Here is a 26,670-nt window from a genome sequence, read left to right on the forward strand (position 1 = left end):
CATGTCCCAAAGTGCTACGTCTACCCGTTTTTTGAACACTTCCAGGGATGGTGACTCTGTTTCCATTCCCCCCTGTCTCTTGGATCCCCTCCTTCTGCTTGCTGGCAAGAGGGCAGGGGATCCTCCGCTACTTGTGGTGCCTCTGCCTGGTGCCTTGGCCCCAGGGACAGTAGGGTGCGGCTCCACCAGTCTCTCTCTCTCTCACACTCCCTGATACTCCTCAGCCTTTCCACCTCCTCCTTCAGCTCAGCCACCAGGCTGAGCAGATCATCTACCTGGTCACACCGAAGACATTTGCTGTCTCCACTGTCTTCCGGTATGAGTGACAGGCTCAGGCACTCCCTGCAGCCAGAGACCTGGATGGCTGCGTGTTCGTGCAGGAGCTCCATCTGGGTCACTGCATTCCTTCTGGTGGAGGCTTTCAGCCGCCTTAGCAAGTGTGCCCCAGCACAAGCGTCTGCTCCGGAGCCCTTCGCCTTGGTGACTGCCATCATCTTCCAGGAGAGCCAGGGTGAACACCATGGCGAGGTCAACTCTAAGCTTGGATACCAATGGCCAAATTACTCAAGGAAATAAGTAAGTGACCTATCCATGCCACCCCGTACTGTGAGATCTGCTGGGACAAATAAGTGCTTGCAATATTTTTAGCCACCCTGTGTTAACTGCAAGGAAGTGGAGGGCATTCCACAAACAGAACTGTAACACAAGCAAAGTATCCATTAACAGATTTATTTTTTCTTTCCATAATATCAGAATAACTGAGATATCTACATTTCGTCATGAAAATTTTTTAAAAAAACACTGTGTGAGGAAGTTGTGAACCTCCAGGTATTGTTAGCCTGTTCTTGCCCCTTGATACTGGTTAAAAAAAAAAAATCTCTTGCCAAGTTCTGGGCCAAATCAATAGGTAAACATTAATCATTAGATGTGACATCAGCTGGCAAAGGTTTCAGAATTGCTTTTCTTTCTACAAGCCAACTCGTAGAAATGTTTAAGCTACTATTAAATCTGTTACAGTTCTGATGAGGTTCAGCAGTTTTAAGGCTTTTTTTTTGTGTGCAACTTTGGGAAGCAACTCTCAAGTTCTTCAAGACCAAAGCCATTGTCATGTACTTAAAGTTATTAGCCCAATTATTAACAGAAGTTATCATCACCGAACATCCAACAAAAAGACTGAAACATGCCTCTCGATCAGTGAGTTAAAAGCACTTAACAGAATCACATTCTTTTGTGCCATTGTCCCAGGAATATGTGACCTTCACACTTTTACAATGGCTTTTCCAAGATTTTCTCCCTTTAACATTCCAATGAAAGCCATTGGCATGTTCTCAAATCCTTCAGTGACTTGTTCATGGCACTTTACTTTTCCCTGTGAAGAAAGCAAGAAAGGAAATTGCTGAGTTTTCATTCACCAGCTGCCTAGTTTTTACCATCGTCCCCCTGTACTCGGCACTGGTGAGGCTGCACTTTGAATACTGTGTTCAGCTTTGGGCCCCTCACTACAGGAAAGGTGTTGAGTTGCTGGAGCGTGTCCAAAGAAGAGCAACGAAGCTGGTGAAGGGTCTGGAGCACAGGTCTTATGAGGAGCGGCTGAGGGAACTGGGGTTGTTTAGTCTGGAGAAGAGGAGGCTGAGGGGAGACCTTATCGCTCCCTACAACTACCTGAAAGGAGGTTGCAGCGAGGTGGGTGCTGGCCTCTTATTCCAAGTAACAAGTGATAGGATGAATGGCCTCAAGCTGCGCCAGGGGAGGTTTAGATTGCATATTAAGAAAAATTTCTTCACAGAAAGGGTTGTCAAGCACTGGAACAGGCTGCCCAGGGAAGTGGTTGAGTCACCCTGGAGGTATTTAAAAGACATGTAGATGTGGTGCTTAGGGACATGGCTTAGTGGTGTACTTGGCACTGCTATGCTAATGGTTGGACTTGATGATCCTAAGGATCTTTCCAACCTAGATGATTCTATGATTCTGTGATCTTCAGGAGACTAAACTGCAACCAAATTTTCTCCAGCTTGTATGATTCACCTGAAATATGCAAGGTGGCAGGCACCAGAGTAACTTTGCAAAACTAGGTAGGCTGTTGTGAGGATCTGCTTTTGTTGCAAGACCTTCTACTTGGAGTCACAACAGGGAGCAAAAGTCACTGCTATAAAAACACACCAGGATAGATTTAGTGCTACTTGGTCCCCAAACAATGGACAGGTAGAGGATTCCTTCTGCAAAGCCAGGCCTGTCTCTATGCGTAAGGAAGTATGGAACTGCAGATCTAAGTGATTGGAAGTTGAGCCATCCCAAATCCTCATGTTTGTAAAAGCTAGAGCCTCTTAGCCTTTAGTGTTCACAGAACACTCACAAGCTTTGCACAGCCATGAACCAAGTGTTAAAATCAGCCCCCATTTAGAAAAATAAAATTTAAGAAATTCCCTGTTAAGTCCCTTTAAAGCCCAGCTCCCAATTCCATAAAAACATCCATTCTTGCCAGTAATTTCAGCACAACACTACAATGGAAATCTTTGCTCATACTACAAATTAAAGGAGACTTCTGAATGAGAAATAGGGGAATCACTCTAAATATGAAACTCTTCATTGCCAGAGAAGTGTTTTGAATTATTCTATAAGCATCCCTTTTCAAAGCCTACATGTATTCTGGAATATATCTTAGTTAACAAGCTAACATCGCAGGTCTCAACAAAGCAGAAGGGATCAGGCACGTTCACTGTGGTTTCAGTGTCCCCAAAAGGCTCAAAGATCAAGTCAGGTGGAAGAAAAGTATCATGCTGGCACCTCACCTCAACAGCTATGACAAGAGACCCCTTGCAAAGAGAGAAGCTATGGTGTGAGTACACCTTACAGAAAACTACCCCTTCCTTCCTTACCTCCACGACCCATTTTAGCAGTGCCTTCAGACCTTCCTCCCGGCGGTTATTCCAGCGGGTCACAATAAACCCTTCCATTTGAAGCTCTTTGAAGATCATTGGAACCTGCATGTAAGGCCCTGCAAGAGAAAGGTATCGGCAAACCATCTGCAATATCAGTTTCATTTAAAATAAGACCCAATGCCTGAAGGGAGCTTTTAGCCAGTCAAGACCACTGAACCACTTTGTTCCAGCCAGAAGCAACTGCTTTTTTTTCCAAACAGTATTTCCAGGACAAAAGACCAAGGATTCAAGGACAGACAGCCACCCAGGGAAACAAAGGCCTGATCCATAAAGCTGTGTCTAAACACCCAACACTTTTGAAAACAGTTTCATTCAGAAGTCAAGTGGCCTCAGCTTCAGCTGAGGGGTTTCAGCTGAATCCTGGAAGTACTCTCATGACAGCTTGTTTGATAGCCTGCCAAGCTCTCATGCTCTTCCTAAATCTCAAAAAAATTACGCACATTAAAGAACAGTTCCCTCAATCATAAAAATGTGTGATAGTTTCCTGTCATGGTTTTGGCTGGGATAATTTTCTTCCTAGTAGCTGGTATAGTGCTATGTTTTGGATTTAGTATGAGAATAATGTGAATACACACTGATGGTTTAGTCGTTGCTAAGTACTGCTTATGCTAGTCAAGGACTTTTCACCTTCCCATGCTCTGCCAGGTGCACAAGAAGCTGGGAGGGTCACAGCCAGGGCAGTTGATCCAAACTGACCAAAGGGCTATTCCGTATCATATGACGTCATGCTCAGTATATAAGCTGCGGGGAGTTGGCCGGGGGGAGCGATCACTGCACTGCTTGGGAACTGGCTGGGCATTGGTTGGCGGGTGGTGAGCAATTGCATTGTGCATCACTTGTTTTGTATATTCCTTTATCATCATAATCATCATCATCATTATTATTATTATTATTTTCTCTTCCTTTGCTGTCCTATTAAACTGTCTTTATCTTAGCCCACAGGTTTTACTTCCTTTTTTCTGATTCTGTCCCCCATCCCACTGGGGAGGCAGGGTGTGTGGTACTTAGTTGCCAACTGGGGTTAAGCCACTCTCAAAAGACAGTTCCATTTTTAAAGTGATCTGGGAGTCCAAAGCCAGTCAGTTGTCAAAGAGAGTTCAGACTTCCTATTTATTCTAGAAGGCAAATTCGGAAAACTTAATGCTATTGAAAGTGAATATTCATCTCAGCCACATTTCCCAGCAGTCTCACCAGTAGCTGAAATCTTGTGGAAAAAAAACCCTATGCTGCCTCATCTAAAAACCTGAGGGGAATCCATTCTCTCATCTAAAAGTATGTACTGTGTAACTGGCATCATGCCACCACACCTGCATTCTACTGATCTGTATCTGCTTAGAGCCCCAGGGAATCCTGTTTTAAGTAGTTTAGTCTCTCCTTCCATTTCTAATCAGCTGATGTTCTCCATCCAATAGGAGTCTGCACAAACAGGGATGAGTGCACATACACACAAGGAGCGTGGTCACACTCCTGATGTCCCAGAGCAGCAGTTAGTTACCCAAATGTACACACATACATACACTCAAATGGCATACAGAAACAACCAATAAAATCTCAAGAGACTCCCATTATGTCTTCCTGTCTGCCATCACCAAACAGGAAATAAACTTGGAACAAGGAAGCAGGCACACACCTTGCTGAGGCACAGAGTCATTGTACTGAGAGATGGCTCCACAGACTGCAATCCTTCCATATTTCTTCATATGGTTGATAGCAATACTGGCAAATTTTCCACCCACCTACAAGAACCAGAGCATGTCCAGCATTACAGACAATCCAGTGTTTGGCATTGACTGCCAAAACCTGCCAACCTTGCATTGTTGTACCAACAAGTTCCATCAAGGGGTGAAGAGGTGAGTTCCACTACTCCAAAGACTTGGTGGCCACAGAAACCCTTACACTTAGTCAATACCTATGAGGATTCAATGTCACTCTTCTAAAAATTAGTTATGAACACAGAGAATTGTTTTTCATTCCGAATCTGCTTCACAAAACTTGGTTTGGAAGCATTGGGCAGGACTTGCCCTTAGATCCCACCTCCTAAGGGGCATGTCTAGGGATACTAAGAAGCACCACCTCTGCTTTTCCCCACACCAGTCTGCACTTTCACCTCTTCACACTACGGTGATGAGAAGTTTTTTCTTAATGATTCTTTTATCCCAAATAGGGATGTGCTGTACTCAGAAGGTTTTAACGGAGAAAAGCTGTGAAGAAGTTTACTGCTGAGGAGAGCTCCGCACAAAAGTCATGAGAGGGAAGGGAATGGACGTGACCATAAAACCTGTTTAAGACCTTAGCAGCACAGGACATGAAATTTCAAAGGGTGAGGCAAAGCAACCAGGGGCTCCTGCCACAGGGGCAAGTGCTTTGCCCTGGCACCATGCATTCACATTGGTTGCCAAGGCAAGGTGGGTGTACTGCAATCCGCATAGAATAACAGCACTGTCATCCCTAGATGAGCAGACAGACATGCTAAAGGGGTGATGATGCCTATCCTTTAAACCAGGCCAGTATGTTAGCTAATACCCCTGTGCCAGGTATTTATATTATATGGTATAATGCATACATTAGCTATACTAGGAAATTAAAAAAGCCAGGACTTGTTCTCTGCCTTGAAGGTGAACTGACGTAGTTTGACTGCATCCATATTGTTAAACTCTCTTAGTCTCCAAAACAAGACGGTCACATTCAAACAGCCTATTGAGAACAGTCCACAGCCCCCACTAACTCTAGCTGTACCTGAGAGAGGTCAGAAATCTTCTATGGGCCACTCCAGCAGTTTTACAAGTGGGCCTTGCAACTCTTTTGTTTACAGGTACCGGTGTAGCCACCTGGACCATGTCTATCTGGACCATGTAACATGAGGCTGTCCATGCTCGCTCCCCTTCCAGCAACAGCAGAGAACCGTCTGTGGTCCAAGGTGGGGCCAGGAATGGACCAGAGCTCTCTCTGTTCAGCATCAGTTAAATGTTCACTGTGACCCTCACCTCCCCAAAATGTGCCATACTTTCCAAAGAGTGAAAGCTTCTCTCTCTCCCTTCACAAACACCACCACCAATCCAGCTTTGCCTTTCAGTCTTTGTTCTTTCTGTTACTGCCCAAGTCAGCCACAGAAATAAGTGTGGGAAGGGAACAGGAAAGCAGTAAGCTCTTATGGAGACCATTTCTCACTTAGATGGAACTCAGTATTGAGTTCCTGGTGTAGTCTTCAATTAGATGTATACAATATTGAGTTCCTGCTATAGTTTAAGGAAAATGACAGTCTGCTCAGGGTAAGGCCGTCTCTCTGAACTCACATTGTCAAAGAAACAGTCGTAGCCATCAGGAGAGGCTTTACGCAGTGCTTCATCCAAAGATGTAACAGTCTTGTAATTAAAGGCTTCATCAAAGCCTATTTTTTTCAAATAGGCAACTTTGGCATCTGACCCAGCACAGCCAACCACTTTGCAACCCTGCAAGGAAAGGAGAAAAACATTCCTAAAGATCCCCTCACAACACAGGCTGACACTCACAGAGTGCTGGGTGGAGGGCTCACCCTTGAAGTCGGGCTGTCATCACCATATGAGTTCTTGAGCTCTAGGAAACATTCAACTAGCTTTGCTACATCTTCAGGAGCTTGTTCCATCTCAAGACTTTACTGTAGGCATGCCTTCAGGGATGCTTGCCCTCCTGATCATTCATGACCTTGCTCTCCTGTCTCCCAGGTGAGCCTTCTGAGGAGCAAGTATAAGCAGTACGAGCCACTCACCCCAATTTTAGCAAGCTGCCCCACCACAGAGCCCACAGCGCCAGCTGCAGCATTAACCAGCACCGTCTCTCCTGGCTTCATCTTGCAGACCTCCAGCAGACCAAAATATGCAGTGAGGCTGTGAAGAAAAGAAAGAATGCTCAGTGAGGGATAAAAGATGTCAGTCACAGAGATGTGACTTGACCACACTGAACCAAAATATCATCACAGCCAGAACAAGATTCAGTTTTCCTCATTCTTTATGAAATAGAAAAATTAACCCAAACTTCCTAATTTGGCCTTTTTACAGCCATCCCAGAAAAAACCCACATACATTACTGGCAAACAGGATGCTGTGGCAGAAGTCTACCTTAGGTGAAAACAGCTTTTCTTGTGCTCACTTGCCAAAAGAAGAAACATAGAGATAACTCTGTGACAACTCAGTTACACACTGGAAGAGAGTAAATCCAAGCTAGGCAGAGGTCAGTAGACAGTTGGTATCTACCAGATTGAAGCAAAGATTAAACGATACTCATCGCAAATCAAAGTTGGCAGAAAAATAAAAAATGGTGGCAAAACCTTGCTGAACTGATGGGCACACTGCTCCTGAGGACTACTGTGTAGAGCTATGGCTACTGGGTGAATAGTGATCTGTAGGAACCACTTAAGTTTAGCTCAAGCATGTTCCACTGATCTTATAAATACTGAATGACATCAGGCTCTGCAAGCTTCCTGAAGCAACGTGATCAACTGGTCCATAATCCCAACAAACTTCTCTTCTAACTTCCAAATTCAAGCTTAGAGCTTCCCATTGGGTCCAAACTGAAAGGGTGAACTGAATCTATCTAGCAGCTGTCTGGAAAAACATGTATCTTGACAGATGTCAAAATCTCCTGAGAAGTTCTGCATCACACACAATGTTACAATCATTTTGAAAGCCTTCTGTGTCAACAGGTCCAACCAAGTCCTTCTTTCCCACACAAACTTATGAGAAGATGACTGACACTGCAGCAGTGAATACAGATTCTGAAGCACAGCGGCTCTGGCTGCTGCACTGCAATTTAAAGGACCTCTATTTTGCTGCATGATATGACAGCTGTCTTGCCATTTTGGGGGCAATTCTGGAAATACGGTGATAGCAGAAGAGCCCAACCAGCAAAAACAGACTAGTCCAGGTGCCAGTGAAGTTTGAGTCTTCCCACTGAGGTTAATTCAGATTGAATTGGATACTTTCCAGCTCCTCCTGGATCCTCCTCCTACCTTATTGCAACTCCTCAAGGAGAGGCACCATAATCTCCAAGGCAAATCTCCTCTGATCTAGAGAATGGGCCAAACTTCAGGCCCTCTACAGCATAAGGGCAACCAGAAGCATACATGTTTTTTACCAGAGTGAGCAGACAACGTCCTGGTAGAACAAGACATGGGAAGGAAGTCATACAGATAGGCAGAAATACCCTACACAGCAAAATCCAGGGGATAGCTGCCTTTGGATCTTGAAACTCACCCTGGCATGCCAACTGCCCCAAGAGCCAGAGATTTGGGGAGTGATTCTGGCCAACTGGAAGGAAGGAGTTGTAGGTCTTTCCCATCAGAGATGAAATGAGTTCTCCAGCCACTTCTAGCCACAACAAAGGTCCCCACTGTGAAAGCAGGATTCTTGCTTTCTACAGTCCTGTTTAAAAGAAGGAAAAAAAAAAAAAGAAAAGAATACCCTGTCAGAGACAAATCATTAGTGGCTCCTTCCTACTTTATTCCTGTTGCCCTGTGATGCAGGAGAAAAGAAGTATTTCACATCAGGACATCTAGCCCATACCTGCTGGTGCTGTAGGCTTCTGATGTCTTTCCTGAAATGTCTACAATCTCTCATCACCAGGGGGATACTGGGCAAGATAATTCTAGACTCAGCCCTGCTCACAACAAATCCAATGTTCCCACATGGATGCTGACTTTTTTTTGACTAGCACCAGTCTGGTATGAGTTAGAAGGCAGGAAAGAGGATACCAGGATTAAAGGATGGAAAAGCAAGAAGTCACAGATAGGCTGTAACAAGCAGTTCCCTTCTCAGACAACCTGCGCCTCATTTGAAGGTTGAAGATCCTGAAGATGGAACCTCTTGGGGTAACAAAACCAGACAGAAAGCAGTATCAAGTAACAGGGAGAATTTTGTATTTGCGGTGTCTCTATGCCAGATGAAAATTCAACTTTCTTAAGCCCAACAGGAAAACTACACTGGGAAGGGGTGGGTAAGCAGCTTTGAAATATCGGAAACAGTTGGCCTTCTGTTCAGCGGACTTGGTTGTTAATTTATCCCAGCCTTCGTGTTCCTGCAGAGAAACACAAAAGTCAAAGGCCACAGATGTTCCTGGGCAGCAACTTAGAGGCAGCACAGCAGGAACAAGCTGACAAAGGGAAACATCTGTGTAGCTTAATTGCCACAAGCTTGGGAAAGAATGGATTTAAGGTTGGATAACCCTTAGGCTAGAGCTGTATCTTAGGTGATGCTGAGGTATTCTCAGCTGGAGTAGGTAGCATATATGGTTTTGGGCATGCAACTAGCACAGCAGATTTTAAAATGTGAAGTTGATGCTTACAGCAAGTACAATGGTCGGTCCTTCATACCGCTGCTTGTAAAAATTTTCTTTGAAAACATTATCGCCAGAAATAACATCTAGATTGTATCGGAGGTCTAAATGCTATCCAAGAAGGCAAAAGAGGTTCTTAGAAGAAAAACACACTCCAACCAATTACAGACAAGAATACAGTTGCAGAAGTATGTAAACTCACATCAAGAACAGATAATGCAGGCTGCAGATGTCTTGAATTCCAGTACATTCCTTTGAGATCTGCCACGTGTATGGATAACGAGATCTGAAGATCTTACCTGGCAACCTGTGTGCCTATCATTATGTCCCCTTCCTTCATGTCCCTTCGACTGTAAGGTCTGTAACACAGGCAGAGAGACGGCTTACAGTAAGCAACTATAATGATGTTCCAGATACGCTATGAAGCAGTAGCTACTGTCTGACTCAGGAAGAGAGCATGTTGAACAGATTGCAAAGAGATCGCCATTGTAATGACTTAACTGGATGTCTTCCATAGCCAGCTACTCGGGCATCCCATCTTGACTAAACACTGGGCTAAAGTGTTGGGGACACAATAGCATTAATCTTCCCAGCATGGTCCACCACTACAAGAAGGCTGAGACTCCAAAGAAATATCTCTGACACTAGGGTCCACCACACTTCTTCAAACTACCCCATCTCCCTGTGCTTGAACTACTGCCTATTAACATGGGCATATCAGCAATTTCCTACTTAGAATATGTATCCTTAAGTACAAGGTTGCTAAGATAAGTGTAGCAGCTACTGCAACAGGGCTGCAGTCTCATTTGAGCCCATTGCATTCCAGTGGAACAGATGTGACAAGGAACATGACAAGGAGTCCAAGAAAAGTCTAGGGCTGCAGCATCATTATCCTGATGTCTGGCTCAATCTGGCACAGTTCTATATTAGGAGTCTTGTAATTTACACATTTTTTATAAAAAGCAGACAAAGGCATCTGGAACACTGACACCAGGGGATGCTCCCAGTACATGTTCTTTTGAGGTTTAAGTGGGAGATCAAATGAGGTATCTTAGCCAGCCGTTTAAAAAGAATAAAAAGATATATACCTCATGTAAGGATCAACACTAAGAAACACTGATTCAAGCAGCAACTCTGCAACAAAAGACAAAGCAAATTCCTGGGCATTAGCAGTGCAGTAAAGCATAGTTTCCACAAGTCAGTCTTTCAACAAAAGCTATAGGAATTCCTGACAGCTCAAAAACCCCATATCCCATCATCTTTTAGGGAAAAACTACCAGAAATTACTACTACATTCATCAGCTTTGTCTGGATTATCGCTGTGCTGTTACAAAAGACACTTTCTGTACTGTCTCTTTAGCAGGCTAGCTTCTTTTCAATCTTTTCTTTATCTGCCTCCTCTCTCTATAGAAGGCTCAAGCCTAAGAAAAACACTAACTTACTTTTGACCCAGTTATAAAATACCTTCCCGTGATTCAGCCAGCAGAGGGTGGTTGAAACCTTGGCACAGGTCAAATATAAACTCTACTTTGCTGCCTTAAACAGAAAGCATTAGGCTATCTTTTTTAGGTAGCCTAATTTGCCTTATTGTCTCTAATGGCACTAGTTCTTGTGAAATATACTGTTAAACAAATTTTAATTTAAATTCTTATTCACACAGCAGTTTTAGCTGTTCATCTCCACCTAATACTACTTTTCATTGCCTGTGCTACAGTGGTCTAGCTAGTACAAGCTAGAAATATATTCAGATATAAATATTTTTGCATTACTCTGAGTGAGCAGGAAGAACAGTCAAGGCCATGTAACACAACAAGAAAGGCCATAACCTTTAAAATTGTTACTCTGGCATGAAGTTATGCCTCTGCTTGCTGTAGGGATCAAAATGGGAAGGAAAAAATGACTCAGTGTTCTTAAATACTCACAGGCATGAAATTTTTAAGTGTGTCTGAATGCTACAGAAGTACACATGCTATTAAAATGCTTGAAAGTATATGAAAGAAGAAATCGCTTTTCAAACCTTTAAGCTGTAAACATAACTAGTACTTTAATGCAATTTCTTTCGTGCACCTTCTAAACCAGAGTAAATTTTGTAAAGGACAAGTGGTGGGGTGAGGTTCAAGACAGCATGGTCAGCATGGTATTGATGTCTATGTGAAGCCAAAAATCAAGGATCATTCTTTCATCAACAGCTCTTGGATAAAAGTAAGCAACCATATTCCCTACCCTTTTCAAAAGAGAGAAACACAGGAATAAAACCTGTGCAATATTTTCCCTTTTTATTCACTCTCTCTTGCTGTCACAACAGGTCAAATATAACAGATAAGCACTGGCAAAAAATAGATGTTGAATGCAGACAGAAGTCTTGCCTTGTTGCTTCTTAAAATGAAAGACAAGCCCACATTGACTCCAGCCCCAAGGCTCACTCCCACTCCAGTCACTCTGCCCTCCCCCAGCACTGTCCTCAATACCTTCCCTATCAGCATGAAAAACTCCAATGAAAACCTATTCCCAGAAGCTACCATCTTCTCCAGCCTTCTCCAAAGGACTTTGCAAAATAAAGTAGGTGAAAACCTTTCACCAGTAAAGCACATTTGAGTTTTACTGTAGTTACCTCATTTTCTCTGTGTCACGGTTCAGTTCTCTCTCTAAATTAAATTAATTCTGTTACTTTGCGGCTGTCAGTTTCAAGGGCATACCACTTCAGCAATTTTCTCCAGTAAGCTTCATTTGCAAACACATTTGAATGCCTTTGCCATCAGGCACCACGTGTGATTAGACAGTGTGAGACTGTGAAAGGCATGCTGCAGACGCTGGGCGCTGGAGCTAGAAGAGCTCAGCCACTGTTTCTAAGCGTATTATCAGAAGGCAGCACGTCTTAAAACCCACCAAACCCATCAGCATACATGTTCTTAAGCAATCACCCTTCTCTGCTAAGGTGCATGGCTCGCCACAAGCCATGCCAACCCATTTGCGAAAATCCAAGCCAGAGAAACATACAAACAGTTCTACAGATGCACAGCCATTTGTCACCAACCAGACAACCTCCGGAAAAAGAAAAAACAGGTGGCACTTCGCTTACCTCCATCCTTTAGGTTTGGCAGCTCTATTGTTTTCAGGTCAAAGTCACTGGTTTTGGGGAAACCCTCAAAATGCTTCTTCAGAACCCACGCCTTGGCAGTCACCATCCTGAACAACAATCAGCACGGCCAAAGAGCACCTGTCAAAGAGATGCCCAGTGGTGCTGGGCTGCTCATGGGGGGCTGGTTTAGACTTTATGAAGTGGAAAACTACCTCAATAACATGCCATCACACAAGACAGCCTCTGCCGGCATCCTGTAGCAATATCACTAGATCAAGAAAATGTCTGAAAAGCCCGCTCATTGCCTAAGCAACCGAGAGCTCCCTGCAACCCACCAGACCTCTGTGCCTGCTGGCAGCAAGCCCTGGTGTGTGAAGTCAGCCCCAGCAGGATGTACAGCTCCCACTCTAAAGCAATTGAAGAGGAAAAATCTACTAGTTTAAGGAGAAAAAAAAATCCTGAAAGGAAAAAAAAAAAACAACCCCTTAAATCCACTCTTTTGCCCCGATTATATGGGGTGAGTACTGAACCTAAACTTTTACAAGCTTGAACCAAAGTGCAAGTCAGAAATACAAAGGTAAGAAACACCTCTTTCCATGACATCCCACATCCCTTATGTTGAAAGAAAACGCTTCTCCAGTTGCCAAGCTCAGGGCTTCGAACTGGGAGCACATTGTCACCAGCATTTTCCATACAAAATGTTAACAAACAAATGATTTGCATTAGTTTTACCCTCACAACCCCTTTTTCCTTCCTATAAGCAAGTACATCAACAAGGACAAAGAAAGAGAAGTTTATACTTAGAGCAGGCAGGTGGCAAACTGTGTCTTCTGCTGACAAGGCCAGTCAATAACCTTCTGCACGCAACTCGGTTGGTGGCTGGTCTCCTTCCGTGTCACACACCTCCTAAAAGGCAAAGATATCTGCTTTTACCGACAGAGCAGGTACTGCAGTCCACTTCCCCAGGAGCAAGCGTAAATCTTCAGTAAACCTGGCACAGGGCACAACCAATGTGATTCACCTTTCTCCTATTAAGATTTAAGATCACCCTTACAGACTGCTCCAATTCAGCACCCAGCCAGTTGCACAGGAATGTTCTGCAATATGCCAAGCTAAATACACAAAAACCATGGTCCTAGAAACTCCAAAATACTGCAGTCTGGAGACTATCCCCCAGAGCAGCAGTTTCTTCAAATCACATTTTACCAGTCCAGCACTAAAACTCTTAAGAGTTCTGCCACTGAGGAAAAAATATCTAATTAAAAATGTACATAAAATTCATTGTTCAATCCATCACTTAACACAGCGAATGATCCATACACACGCCACTATCACAAGGGAACACTATAATGACATTTACATAGTGAGATTCCTGCAGGCTCTCAAAGGACAGTGTGCTCTGACACCTTCACTGCCCACAATGCATGCATCAAAGGATCAGAGCTTGTATGGCTACGCTGCTGCATGCTGGGTTCTCTGTGCATTGCAGAGCCACCTTAAGAAATAGTAGCAAGCTTTGGCATTGTGCCTCAACTGTGTTGCAATGAGGCATGCGGCATGGGAGAAAACTTTGTCCAGGGACCATCTGTCTTCAGCTTTTGTTTTTCTTGTGAAAATATTCAAGTAGAATATGACGGGTGGAAAGTGTAAAGAGACCAATACATAGCGGCATGTTTAACTACAAAACACCTGAAAGCAAAACTACTAATAATGAACAGAGACCTGAGAAAATAAACAAAACTTTTTAAAGACACACAAGCAAGGACCAGGGAGAACAGGCCAAGCTCGCAATTATTTAGATAACAGCAAAAGGCACCAGACCCAGAAACTCATTAGCCATCAGCAACTTTCTGTCTTGAACTAGGGATATTCCTGGTTCCTCGATGAGAAACAAACACAGCACAGGTGAAGGGTTCCTGTGCTAGGAGAGAAAGGGCTAAACCTCACCCAGATAGTTTTAGTTACTTGCTGAAGCAGAGTAGATAAATAGGACAGATATTTCGAAGAATGTGACTCCTTGTCTGGCACAATAAAACAGATCTTAAGTTTGTTAGGCTTACTAAAGCACTGATAACATAGACTCAGGACACCTGTGCCAAGATGAGCACTCAAGGAACTGGTTTTGTAACATTCCAAGGCCAAAGGCCTGATGAGCGAATTCAGTGACCATATATGGACAAAGGAGGCCCAAAGTTCAACCAGCGGACAAGTGAGGAGGGCTATCGGAGACCACCGGAGGACCCCCGAAGACCACCAAAGAGGACGACTACGCCTGCGGATTGGACATTTGCATATGTCAATGAGTTCCGGGAAATCTCACGTTTATGTATATGAATTCTCGGAAATCCTGTGAATATGTACGACTTTATAGTATATAATCTTTGGAGGTTTGCCAAATCATTGGAGCACTCGTGGTGGAACGATCCCCGGTGCTGCCCAGCGCTGCAATAAAGGATGCCTGCTTAATAGTAACTTTGTTGCTATTGAGTTTTATTTCGGGAACTTTCCGAATACTCCGTTTCCTCCTACGGAGGTTCAGACTTTGAAGAATAGTATCCGCGAATTTTTGTATGAGGAGCGTGTGCTGGGGAAAGCACCTGTATCAGGACACATACGTATTTCACAAAATAAAAGAAGTATCATCAAGCTGACCGTCCAAGCATTCCGCATGCATTAAGTGAGCAGCCAAAAGCAGCATTCCTCACCTCCTACAAACAATCACAAGAAGAACCAAGGTCACAGAAAGGTTACCTGCAGCAATTGCGATCTGACTTGCAAATGTTCTTTCTTAAAAAAAAAAAAAAAAAAAAAAAAAGCAGGTGGCACTCCCCTGGCACTTCCATCCGCTGCTGGATTTGCTTTGGTATCAACGGTGCTTATCTGTACTTGTCAGTAACAAAGGATATCGCAACGCTGCAGCAACAAGGCAAACCCAGCAAACGGGCTTACAGGAGCAAAAGGTGAGTTTGGAGCAAGACAAAACTGATCCCGCTCACTCGCTTATACCCACAAGCACTAAGAATTGCTTGTCCCAGCAGTGTGTCCTGCGTTCAAGCACAGGTACTCAAGTGCTCCAGCCGGAATGACAGGGGAGGAGGGAGGGATGCTGGCGGGGCTGGCCGCCTTGCGCCGATGCTCCGGGGAGCCAACACGATTCAGAAATGCTTTGTCCCCCAGCCTGTCCCACCATCAATATTGACTCCCTGCTTTTTGTCTCTTCTGTCTGTGTGCCTCGGGGCTCCAGCCCTGTTCTTTACATTCCGACCATCACCTCTTAACGGCTTGATTCTTCACATTAGTCTGAGTACAGGAACATGTTGTCCCTTGTTTTAGGCTGCCCTTTGTTTTCCCTGTCTGGTCCTCTAAGCAGCTGCACAAAGATGTGCCGTAATCCTGATGATCTGTAAATCTAGGTGCCACCAGCATTGGCCATTTCTCTCTCTCTTCTCTGTTCCTTCCGTGCTTGCACTCAGACCTCCCATTCACACCAATCTTCACATCCGTACCAAAAATTTCTGCTTTTTGTGATACACAGATTTTTCAGCAGAGCAATGATTCCTCCTACAAACAATACCGCAAGATTAATTTCACTGAACCATTTTTATTACATTTAGGCCTAACTTTGGGAACAGGACAAATTTTCTGCTGACCACTTCTTCTACTGAAATTGCATTATTATAGCCACTTCAAGGCTAGGAACGTTTTCTGTAGGCTGTAAAACAAAAAGCCCCAAACCAAAGAGAAAACAGAACACAGACAGGTGCTTGAAGAATGGATTCACAAACTAATTTCCAGGATAACAAAGAAAGATTACTTTGTATGTTTAGGTATAAAATCTTAAGAACTGGTAAGGACTACGTAGCTTAAGCATATTAAAGAACTCTAAAGCGTAAACAGCAGTGATGCAACATTTGTGGGGTCCAGTAAAAGCATTACTGGACTAAGCATGTGATAGCCACCATCTCAGCTCCAAGAGCAGTAACCACTGCACTGTAAAACTACTTTGTTGTCAGTGTCAGTGGGTTTGAATAATACATTTCTTTTGTGTGTTTTCTGTATAAAGTGTTTCATAGACCATTATAAACATTACTGCAAAGAGGCAGCTATGATAAAAACTTGAGAAAGGACAATCCATAAAGGTGATAAAAAGACTCTTTTAAAAATAATTCATTTCTAGCAAGTCCCAGGAAAAAATTAAGGTGATGCATTTCTGTCTGATATTCTTAAAAAAGAACCATTAAAGCTTTTACTGACCTTGAAGTCCAAGACAGCATTTATTCTGATCTCCTTCAAACCCTCATCCTCTGGTCTAGCCCATCAAATTATCAAAGAATAAAGTTTTACATTAATCTCTATCAACTTTTTCCATAAAATCAGACACCTAGGAAAGAAGTAATGGATTGGGGAATCTCAACTTTGTTCACTAACAATATATGTAAGAAAGCAAAGATCCAGTCTGTGTTCAGACACTGCAGTTGGTGCAAACTGTAGCAGAGCTGCAAGCAAAGCACCTTCACACAGGCTATCACAGCTCAATACCCAAAAGCAGGGCAGGGAAGAAGGTTCACAATTCAGGGGAAAATGGGAGAGAGGAGAAGAAGGAAGAGGTGAAAACTAGAATCCCATAGTAGATACTAGCAACTGGAAAAGAAGGTCAGGAATAAAAGAGAGGACAGACTGGTCTGAGAAAATTGATTGAGTTTGACTGGAGCCTCAGGAGGTGGTAACTGAAATCTGGGAGCCTTCACATTAAAGTAGAAGAGTAGTAAAGCTCTCAAGGGAGCATGAGTCAAACCAGTTTACTTTCCATAAGTAACCCCAACTAACATTCGTATCTTGTGTGGTATGGTTTCCTAGCCTGGGCTTGCCCAAATCTAACTTTGAGGACAAGATCCTCTTAGAAGCCTGTCAGTTACAATTCAAATTTGGGGTTAGCTTAACAGTTCATCTTGCTGCAAGTTACAATTAGTTTGCAGATACAGCTGCGGTAGTTGTTTCCTCTTATCTCCATTCTGAAGCAGGAACAGCTATGCTCCCAGCTACATTGGAAGAAAAGGGTATGATTAAAAGCTGCGTAAAGTGTATCTCTCAGACATAATTAGTTTGTAGATCAGTGCTGAGGAAAAAAACACCAATCACCACAACAGCAAAGTTGTTCAGGAAATCATCATCTCATCTAGTCCCTTCCTCCAGATCCAATTTATGCAGTCTCCTGCAGCATTTCAAAGCAACCTGCCAGGCACCAGCATAAAGGACTTTCTAAATACTTTTAAAAAACAAACAAACAAACAAAAAACTTAAAAGGACTTCTTGGCAGTAGAGACTGCCAAGGGAGTCACAAAGCAGAGGCTACCTTGGGATTCCCCTTACATTACAGCATTACCAATTACCTGGGAGTGAATATGGCCTCAAATCATAAATGCCTGCAAGTCTTAGCAAAAATTACCTGTTCCTCCCCTCTGGCTTAGCTATTACAATGCTTTCTCAGAAATCATTTCTTTCCTCTGGTGAAAAACAAGGAAAAGGCCAACCACTCCCATGCTACTTCTGGCAGACACTATACTGTAAATATCTTAGCAAGCATGACGCTGCATTATGAAACAATAAAGCTGCAACTTCACTTCTTTATGCAATGCTGTGAAGCTCTGGAAGGAGGTCAAAGATTGGAGGTGAGCAGTCATTGCTCGGTAAAAAGACCGTGCTGCTCTACACTTTGTTACAAGGCTGTAATTCCAAGAGAGGTTCAACAGTCCTGCAGAGCAAGCTCACATGGGGAGGGGAAAAGGGAAGCCAAAACCCGTGCTGAAATAGGTCAGCTGCCCTTCAGCTCTCAGAAACTGCACGTGAGAGTCTTAAGACCTATGCCTGATAAGAAAGAATAAGCAAGAAGCCTGCAGACAGGAAGAAGATGGGACGCTGCAGGTGACCTGGGCTGACAAACCAAACCAAAGCTTCTTGAAGGGCCAGCTGTGATTCCCTGGTCACTGTGGGGCATTCTTAAGCTTCTTTCAAGCACTCTTCCTACTTCCCCCTTGCTTAAATGTTGATACAGTCCAAGCACAAGCTACAACATCAGTAAATGCAAAATTTCATGAAAGTTGTTGAGACATACTGCAGCAGTTTCGCTTCCTACATTTGCAGGGACCTGCCTGTTACTGCACCACAGAGAGAAATGTTTCATTTGCTTGATTTTACAGCTGTCAAAGAAAACTCTATTTTTTTTAAAAGCTCCATTAAATTTCTAGAAAACTAAATTTCTCCATTTAAATTAAACCCCAAACTTTTGACTACACCAAGCAAGCAATTTTGTTTTAGGGGGAAAAAGATGAGAAATCTCAGGCTGGTATCTGACGTTGTGAAGTTACTGCAAGAGCTTCAAGACTTACTAAGCCTGTCTGTTGACTGCTCCATCCCTCATTTCTCATTACTTACCTCTACAAAGGTTAAGCACCCCCGTCTCTGTCTCTTGCAGCGCAGTGTAGTAAGACAGCCCTGTGTGCTCAGAAGGGAAGTTACAAAACATACTTTCAAGCACCAGACATCCCTCTGAGGCCCCCTCCTGAATTTCTGTAATATTACAAGGGCAGATTCATCCTTGAATGAGTTTCTGCTCATAATACATGGAACCAGCTTCTCCCTGAAGAAGGAAACTCGCTGCTCCTGCCCACCTAACATATCTGAGACACACCTGTTATCTATTACCACTCCAGTACATCTGAAATATTAAGGAGTCTGAGACTGATAAATGAAAAGATAAAGGGGATGCAGGGTTGGGGCGGGGGGCGGGGAAGAGGGAAGTCAATGAGAGTCTAAGGAACTGCAGTGAAAGGGTGGAAGCACAGAGCAGTGATCAGCACCTGTTGTATCACTGCTTTAGACAGCAGACAGCATCTGGCAAAAGAGGCCTGAGGACCTCCCCACTCCTGCAGCGTGCATCAGTTCAGCATAGTACTTTACTGTTACATTCCACAGTGAGTGAAAATGGGTGCATCCATGCAAAATGCCACCCTAGGGCTTCCCAGTGCCACAACAGAGAAGCCATCCTGCCATGACATATGGCCACTGACAGATTTGCCTCTTACCACTGATCACTCATGTGAGCTCTGTCTGAGACATTTCCTATGGTCTGTAAATAGGAGTGTCCATCTAGCCCTACCAGAAGGAATGCGATATTGGACCTGCTGGTCACCAACCTAAGTGAGCTAATTGGTGACATCAAGACTGGAGGGAGCCTGGGCTGCAGCAATCATGCACTGGTGGAGTTCACAGTCCTGCGGGTATAGGTCAGGTGAAGAGTAAAGTCAGGACCCTGAGTTTTAGGAAAGCAAACTTCCAGCTCTTCAAGGAGTTAGTCAATAGGATCCCCTGGGAAACTTCCCTCAGGGACAAGGCAGCAGAACAGAGCTCGCAGACCTTTAAGGATGCTTTCCACAGAGCGCAAGAGCTCTCGATCCCCACATGTAAGAAATCAGGAAAGGATGGCAAGAGACTGGCATGGATGAGTCAAGACATGCTGGTCAAACTAAAGGGCAAGAAGGAAATGCACAAGCAGTGGAAGCAGGGACAGGTATCCTGTGAAGAGTACAGGGATGCTGCCCCATTGTGTAGGGATGGGGTCAGGAAGGCCAAGGTGCGGCTGGAGCTGAACTGGCAAGGGACACAAAGAATAAGAAGAAGGGCTCCTACAGGTATGTCAACCAGAAAAGGAAGGTCAAACAAAGCATACCTGCCCTGATGAGCAAGACTGGCAAACTGGTAACAACAGACAAGGAGAGGCTGAGGTACTCAACAACTTTCATGCCTCAGTCTTCACTGGCAACCTCTCTTCCCACACCTCTTGAGTGGATGGATGGCAAGAGTGGCAGAGCAAAGTCCCTCCCACTGTAAGAGAAGATCAGGTTTGAGACCACCTGAGGAACCTGAAGTCTATGAGACCTGACGAGATGCCTCCCAGCATCCTGAGGGAATTGGCTGATGTAGTTGCCAAGCCACTCTCCATGATATTTGAAAAGTCATGGCAGTCAGGTGAAGTCCCTGCTGACTGGAAGAAGAGGAATTTTTAAAAAGGATAGAAAGGAGGACCCTGGGAACTACCGACCTGTCGGCCTCACCTCTGTGCCTGGGAAGATCATGGAACAGATCCTCCGAGAAGCTATGCTCAAGCACATGGAAGACAGGGAGGTGATTTGATACAGCCAGCACGGATTCACCAAGGGCAAGTCCTGCCTGACCAACCTAGTGGCTTTCCATGAAGGAGTGAATGCATCAGTGGACAAGGGAAGAGCTACAGATGTCATCTGTCTGGACTTCTGTAAGGCCTTTGACACAGTCCCCCACAACAACCTTCTCTCTAAATTGGAGAGATATGGGTTTGATGGATGGACTGTTCGGTGGATAAGGAATTGGCTGGATGGTCGCATCCAGAAGGTAGTGGTCAATGGCTCAATGGCCAGACGGAGATCAGTGACAAATGGTGTCCCTCAGGGGTCTGTACTGGGACCAGTGCTGTTTAACATCTTCACCAATGACACAGGCAGTGGGATCGAGTGCACCCTCAGCAAGTTTGCAGATGACACCAAGCTGAGTGGTGTGGTTGACACGCCTGAGGGATGGGATGGCATCCAGAGGGACCTGGATAAACTCAAGAAGTGGGCATGTGAACCTCATGAGGTTCAACAAGGCCAAGTGCAAGGTCCTGCACCTGGGACTGGGCAACCCCCAGTATCAATACAGGCTGGGGGATGAAGGGATTGAGAGCAGCCCTGCGGACAACGACCTGGGGGTACTGGTGGATGAAAAGCTGGACATGAGCCGGCAACGTGCACTCCCAGCCCAGGCAGCCAACTGTATCCTGGGCTGCATCAAAAGAAGCATGGCCGGCAGGTGGAAGGAGGTGATTCTGCCACTCTGCTCTGCTCTGGTGAGACCTCACCTGGAGTACTGCATCCAGCTCTGGAGCCCTCAGCACAAGAAGGACATGGACCTGTTGGAGCGGGTCCAGAGGAGGACCACAAAAATGCTCCGAGCGCTGGAGCACCTCTCCTGTGAAGACAGGCTGAGAGAGTTGGGGTTGTTCAGCCTGGAGAAGGCTCCAGGGAGACCATATTGTGACCTTTCAGTACTTAAAGGGGGTTTCTAAGAAAGATGGGAACAGACTTTATACCAGGGCCTGTAGTGATAGGACAAGGGGTAATGGTTTTAAACTAAAATAAGGTAGATTCAGACTAGATATAAGGATGAAATTTTCTATGATGAGGGTGGTGAAACACTGGAACAGGCTGCCCAGAGAGGTGGTGGATGCCCCATCCCTGGAAACCTTCAAGGTCAGGTTGGATGGGGCTCTGAGCAACCTGACCTAGTTGAAGATGTCCCTGCTCATTGCACAGGGGGTTGGACTAGATGACCTTTAAAGGGCCCTTCCAACCCAAAGCATTCTATGATTCTGTGATCTTTCCTTCCTGCTTTCACCCTTTCCTCCCTCTATATGCTTGCTTGCTCCCTCAGAAAACACTCTCCTGTGTCTAAGGAACCATGTATCTTCCACCATCAAGACACCTACAGGATTTCTCTTTCAATCTTTTTCCTGTGTGCCAAATGTCGTTTGACAATTACACCCCCGCAGACAATATGCACTTCAAATGAAATGCATACACATACAGCTTGCACAGCATGGACCTTTCTTCCCTATAAAAGCAGTCTAAAATGCAGTCCCTCTCTCAAATTTATATCCAGACCAGCACAAGAAAACTTGTGAGAGATAGAGCAAGGATTACGTCCACTACTGGAGTTTAAAACACAAATCTGCAGGCTTGAAAGAAAAATCCTTGAAGTCCCCCCCACGCCTCCTGCTCTTAGCCTGCCTGCCTTTCCGCTGGTGCTTTGTGAAGATCAGTACCTCTCCAAACGTGTAAGACTGAGAGCTGTCACGGTGAATCCCTGAGGGAAGGTTCACATGTTTTTCACACAAGCAGAGATTCCGAAAACAGTCCTTCTCCAGACTTCTGGTTTCTCTGGCTAAAGATTTTCCCATCTGAGAACCCCCAGCACACAGTGATCTGTCGCCCTTGTATGCTGAAGGGGATTGATGGCCTTTCAGGGTCTCTCCTCCAGGACCCTTCTTTTCAACGGTTGTAAACCTTAATGGGAGTATCAGTTCATGAGAGGTATAGGCTCGAGCAGATATAAACCACCTACCCCACAAGGAGACTGCAGTACCACCACAGAAGAAAAAACATCTAGTGAGTATTCAGCCTGTCTAGATTAGAAACGTACTTTAGTCTCAGTTCTCTGACTAGAAAGAAGGTCAGAATTTCTAAATTGCCTGCTTAGTATTTGGTCTGGTGTTTAACCTTTGCTCTTGCTTCCTTTCCCAGATTGTAAGAGTAGTGAATTTAAATGTGCGAATCAGACTTTGGATAACTGACTGGATTTGCCAGTTCACCTGTGGTCCCAAATTCCCTGGGAAACTGAGCCATAACCTACATCAGTGGATCTCAGATGCTATTGATTGGTGCAAAGAAATCTGTACCTGCTTTAGACTGAGAAGCATGCTTTTTCACATGAAGAACATTTAAGCAAATAAAGCTGCATAAACACAGAAAAGAATCAGATATAAACAGGTCACTGACATAATCCCCCATACTATCCTTCCAGCCAAACTGGTGCGATAAACTGGTGCATAAATGAGTAAGAAAATAGAGGATTGCAGGATTGTCCTCCTTTCCTCAGGAAAGTCCAGTTGGCAGCCCATTACTAGTGACCCTCAGGGATCATATTGGGAGCCACAATGTTTGATGTCCTTATAAAAGACCTGGACAGTCATGACCTGGAAGGACCGAGTCCTTCCCCACCACCCTGAACTGGGACCCAGCTGCATCCGGAGCACTATGTCAAGTTCTCAGCTCCCTGGTACAAGTAAGTCACTGAGACAACTTGAGCGAGTCCAGTGTAGGGTCACCAAGATGATGAAGGGACTGGAAAATGGAAAAGACAAAGAAAAACCAGAGAAAAATGGCTTTGTTCAGTCTCCAGAAACAAAAGCTACAGGGAGATTTACTGCTTTCTACAGATGCTTAGTAAGACAGTATTGAGAAAATGGAAATGAGCTCATCTGAGGTGCTCTGAGGGGAGCACACAGCAGCAGGGTAAGAGATAATGAATGCAGTTTGCAAGACACTATTTTCCAATGATATGTGGAACGTTGTGGGAATTTTCCCCTCCAAACCATGACGGGGTCAGGTATTGGAACACGTTGCCTGAAGAGATTGTGGAATCTCCATCTTTCAAAATTTATACAAATTCACATGCCTGTGAGCAATCTGATCAGTCTGGTCTGGCTCTGCCCACGTGTACAGACTACACGACCTCCCCAAATCCCTACCAACATAAATTATTCTGTGACTACATAATGGCAACTAGCAGTCTTAATTTGTAATTAGTTCTTGGTACAACAACTAGTGCTTATTTCATATGAACAACTGTGAGCATGAACACCTTAAGAATTAAATCAATACTAGGAGGAAGCAAAGTTATAATTTCTTACTTATTTATTACTGTGGGTTTTACTTATTATTTAGCGCAGGTTTCTACAGGATACTCTTCAAAATACCTGAAGAACCAGAAAACTCTCATGGGAGATTTATTCAGGATGTACACATCCTAATTTCTTTCACCAGAACTGAGTTGTGAGAAGAAAAAAACCCCAATCATCTCCTCTGAACCAAGAATCAATACAGCATGGTTTGCAAAAACCCCACCAAAATCAGAAAATTAACCCTTACAATATTTGCCTACCCAAAAAGCCTTTTGGGTGTGTTAAATTCATCCCATGAAATAAAAAGAAACAGGTGTTGCTTTACCAAAATAGAACACCATCTTTTACGCATCTGCTGTGACCATGCATTCAGTCCTTAGAGATTCTAGTGAGCACACTGAGTTCCAAAAAACCCCACCTTTCTGAACTATTGCATCATTACTTTTGTGCTGTATTATCATATACTTACTAAACTTAAACCCTTTCCCAATTCTTAAAATACTTATTTCACAAACCAGTGAAGCTATACTATATGTTTACCTTTGTAGAATATCTATTTGTGACTTCTGAGTTAGGAAAGATATCTGCTATACATTTGGTATAATGCACATTACGGTATAATACTACTAAAAATTATCCTAGCTAAGCAGCTGCTAAAAGTATCTTTTCCTTCCTCAAACCACATGCTATATTCATTCCAACATGCTAACTGCATGTTAAGTAGCTGCAACTTTTTTTAACTACTTAAAATTGAATGCTATCACTAATATAGCACATTTTACCATTACACCAAATGAAGGACCCAACTTTTAGGACCTATGAGGTCAAAGCTATTACATACCCACTTAAGAAAGGTTGAAATTATCCCTCTCCTTCATGTCATATGCAAACAGAGGACATATATGGTTATCTTCACAGTGGAAAGCCTCTCACATCAGAAGTGGTTCTTCTTTATTTCCATTTTCTTATTTCAGGCTGTAGTTAGCCTGGGCAGAAAAGGAGTAACAACACTGGCTATTCGGCCACCAGCTCCATCGGCCACATGCTGACAATCATTTTGGCCCTTTGGAGAGCAACCAGGTGCCACCTGCAGTGTGGTTCAAGCAGCCACCTCTCACAGAATCAGGAACTTGCCTTCAGGCAAGAAACATGCAAGCATGTTTGCCACAGATTGCAGATTTTTTGCCAATCAAAAAATGATTCAACAATCATTTTGAAAGATTTTCAATTCGCCAAATAAACAGTGATGGCTGTATTGTTACACGGTGTCAGTCTCATTCTTCCCCAAACTTCAAAATAATTTTTCTCAGTATGGTGTCCAGATGTTAGCAAATGAGCAGCTGACATGACATCATCAAGCGCTTCCTGGCTACAGTACCTCCAGCAGCAGTGCTGTCACAGCAATGCCTTAAAACAGATCACGCTGCTTCCAAAGTAATTCCTGAAGTAAGCAGACACAGAAGTTTTTCCCTACCTATAATGCAGACCTGCAGTCTGAATTATTTCAAATGATTAAAATAACCTCAGACTACAAACTAGGTAGTTCAGTACAATCAGTTTTACAGCAGCTCCCCTATCTCAGCGGTAACACTAGGTCCAGCTGACAGTACAACATGGAAGTCCTCTTTGTGAAACACTGGTCTATTTTTACAGCATAACGACGGCAGTTTCAGGAAAGAGTAAAGGCATTCAGCTGACCTCACTTTTCCACTCTGACACATGCAGCACCGGACAACTACTGTTCTTCCAATGACATGCGCTCGCAAATTTTGAATAGGCGCTCTTTATTCTGCTTGAATGGAAACACTTCTGTAAATCACAGCAAGACAGTTGAACAGACATAGATTTGGGTTTTTTGGGGGGATAGGGGTGGTGGGAGTTGAAGTACAGAAGCACGGTTTCTCACTTTTACTGTAATTCAAGGGCGGTACAAAGACATTACCCGCCGCAGCCTGGAGTTAACGCTCAAGGTCCTCAGCTCCGCCACGCAACCGCACACTGAGGCCCAAGGGCCTTCTCACCCGCCCCGATCCCTCCTCTCTCAGGGGCCGCGGTCGCACGGCTGCACCTCCCCTTCCCTCAAGGCAGCCAGACCCGCCATTTCCCACCCGCTCCCGCCCCGGCCGCCGCCCCGCTCCGCCTGCCAGGGCTGCAGGGGGCCTTGCTCGCCAGCGCCCGCCCGCCGCGCTCGCCTGACCTGAGGGTGCCCGCCGTCCCCGCAGGCTGAGAGGCCGCGTTAGGGACGCGCTCCCTCCCCCTCGGAACAGGAGCGCGGAGCGGCCCAGCCCTTCCCCGCTCTCGGCGGGCGGCGGCGCGGGCCGCGCGAGGCAGGCAGCGCGGGGCAGCCGCGAGCAGGCGCCTCCTCTAACGGCCGCCGGCGCTGGGCGCCAAAATTCAATCGTCGCAGGCGGCGGGGAGCGGCGCCGGCGGTGAGGCACCGGGGCCTGGGGAGGGGGCCCGCCCGCCGCCGCCGCCGCCGCCGCCGCTGCGCCGGGACCGGCTGGTTCCGGCGTCAGAGCCGGGGTTCGCTTGGCAGGGGCAGCCGCGGGGCTGGGGGGAGCCGCGGCGCCGGCGGCGGGAGCGTGGGGGCCGGCGCCATGGCGGCGGCAGGGGCAGGGGCAGGGATGGGGCTGTGTTCACGGCGTCTCAGAGCCGAGGCTGTCGTTTTCCTGGGCTTCAGCCCTCCGGCGCGGTGGGGCTGAGCAGGTAGCAGTCCTGCAGGCTGGAAACGGAGGCTCTCCTTCTGCCGGGTCCTGAAAGGTCCGGGCCTTTCCTTTTCCTTGGCTGGCTGACGGACTGTCATGGCCAGCTTT

The 26,670-nt window shown here is 45.1% G+C and overlaps 1 protein-coding gene across 5 annotated transcripts; it reads right to left on the bottom strand.

Annotated features, from left to right (window-relative positions):
* Positions 1-206: 206 nt before the first annotated feature.
* On the bottom strand, positions 207-25,641 carry PTGR1 (prostaglandin reductase 1). 5 transcript variants are annotated; one of them, XM_075725789.1, is made up of 10 exons: positions 18,757-18,793; positions 12,325-13,230; positions 10,334-10,379; positions 9,545-9,604; positions 8,168-8,335; positions 6,685-6,802; positions 6,233-6,388; positions 4,570-4,675; positions 2,877-2,995; positions 207-1,369 (listed from the first exon to the last, which is right to left on the bottom strand). In XM_075725789.1, exons 2-10 carry the CDS (start codon positions 12,428-12,430, stop codon positions 1,259-1,261), a joined length of 990 nt encoding a protein of 329 aa, XP_075581904.1. In that variant the 5' UTR covers positions 12,431-13,230; positions 18,757-18,793; the 3' UTR covers positions 207-1,258. The 5 variants fall into 5 exon arrangements, with proteins under 5 accessions (XP_075581904.1, XP_075581903.1, XP_075581901.1 ...); XM_075725788.1 differs by lacking the exon at positions 207-1,369 and having other exon boundaries at positions 1,930-2,995; positions 12,325-12,462; positions 13,125-13,230; XM_075725786.1 differs by lacking the exons at positions 207-1,369; positions 18,757-18,793 and adding an exon at positions 25,556-25,641 and having other exon boundaries at positions 1,930-2,995.
* Positions 25,642-26,670: the final 1,029 nt, after the last annotated feature.

This window comes from Pelecanus crispus, chromosome Z (assembly GCF_030463565.1).
Source record: "Pelecanus crispus isolate bPelCri1 chromosome Z, bPelCri1.pri, whole genome shotgun sequence".
NCBI classification, from domain to species: Eukaryota; Metazoa; Chordata; class Aves; order Pelecaniformes; family Pelecanidae; genus Pelecanus; species Pelecanus crispus.

Bases quoted from the DNA above. Each gene is read 5' to 3' on its own strand.
- PTGR1 (XM_075725786.1), bottom strand. From the start codon at position 12,430: ATGGTGACTGCCAAGGCGTGGGTTCTGAAGAAGCATTTTGAGGGTTTC. The intron at 9,605-10,333 runs GTATATATCTTT...CCTGTGTTACAG, and splicing joins AGTGTTGATCCTTACATGAG to ACCTTACAGTCGAAGGGACA. The intron at 2,996-4,569 runs GTGTGTGCCTGC...TTTCTCTTGCAG, and splicing joins TGACTCTGTGCCTCAGCAAG to GGCCTTACATGCAGGTTCCA.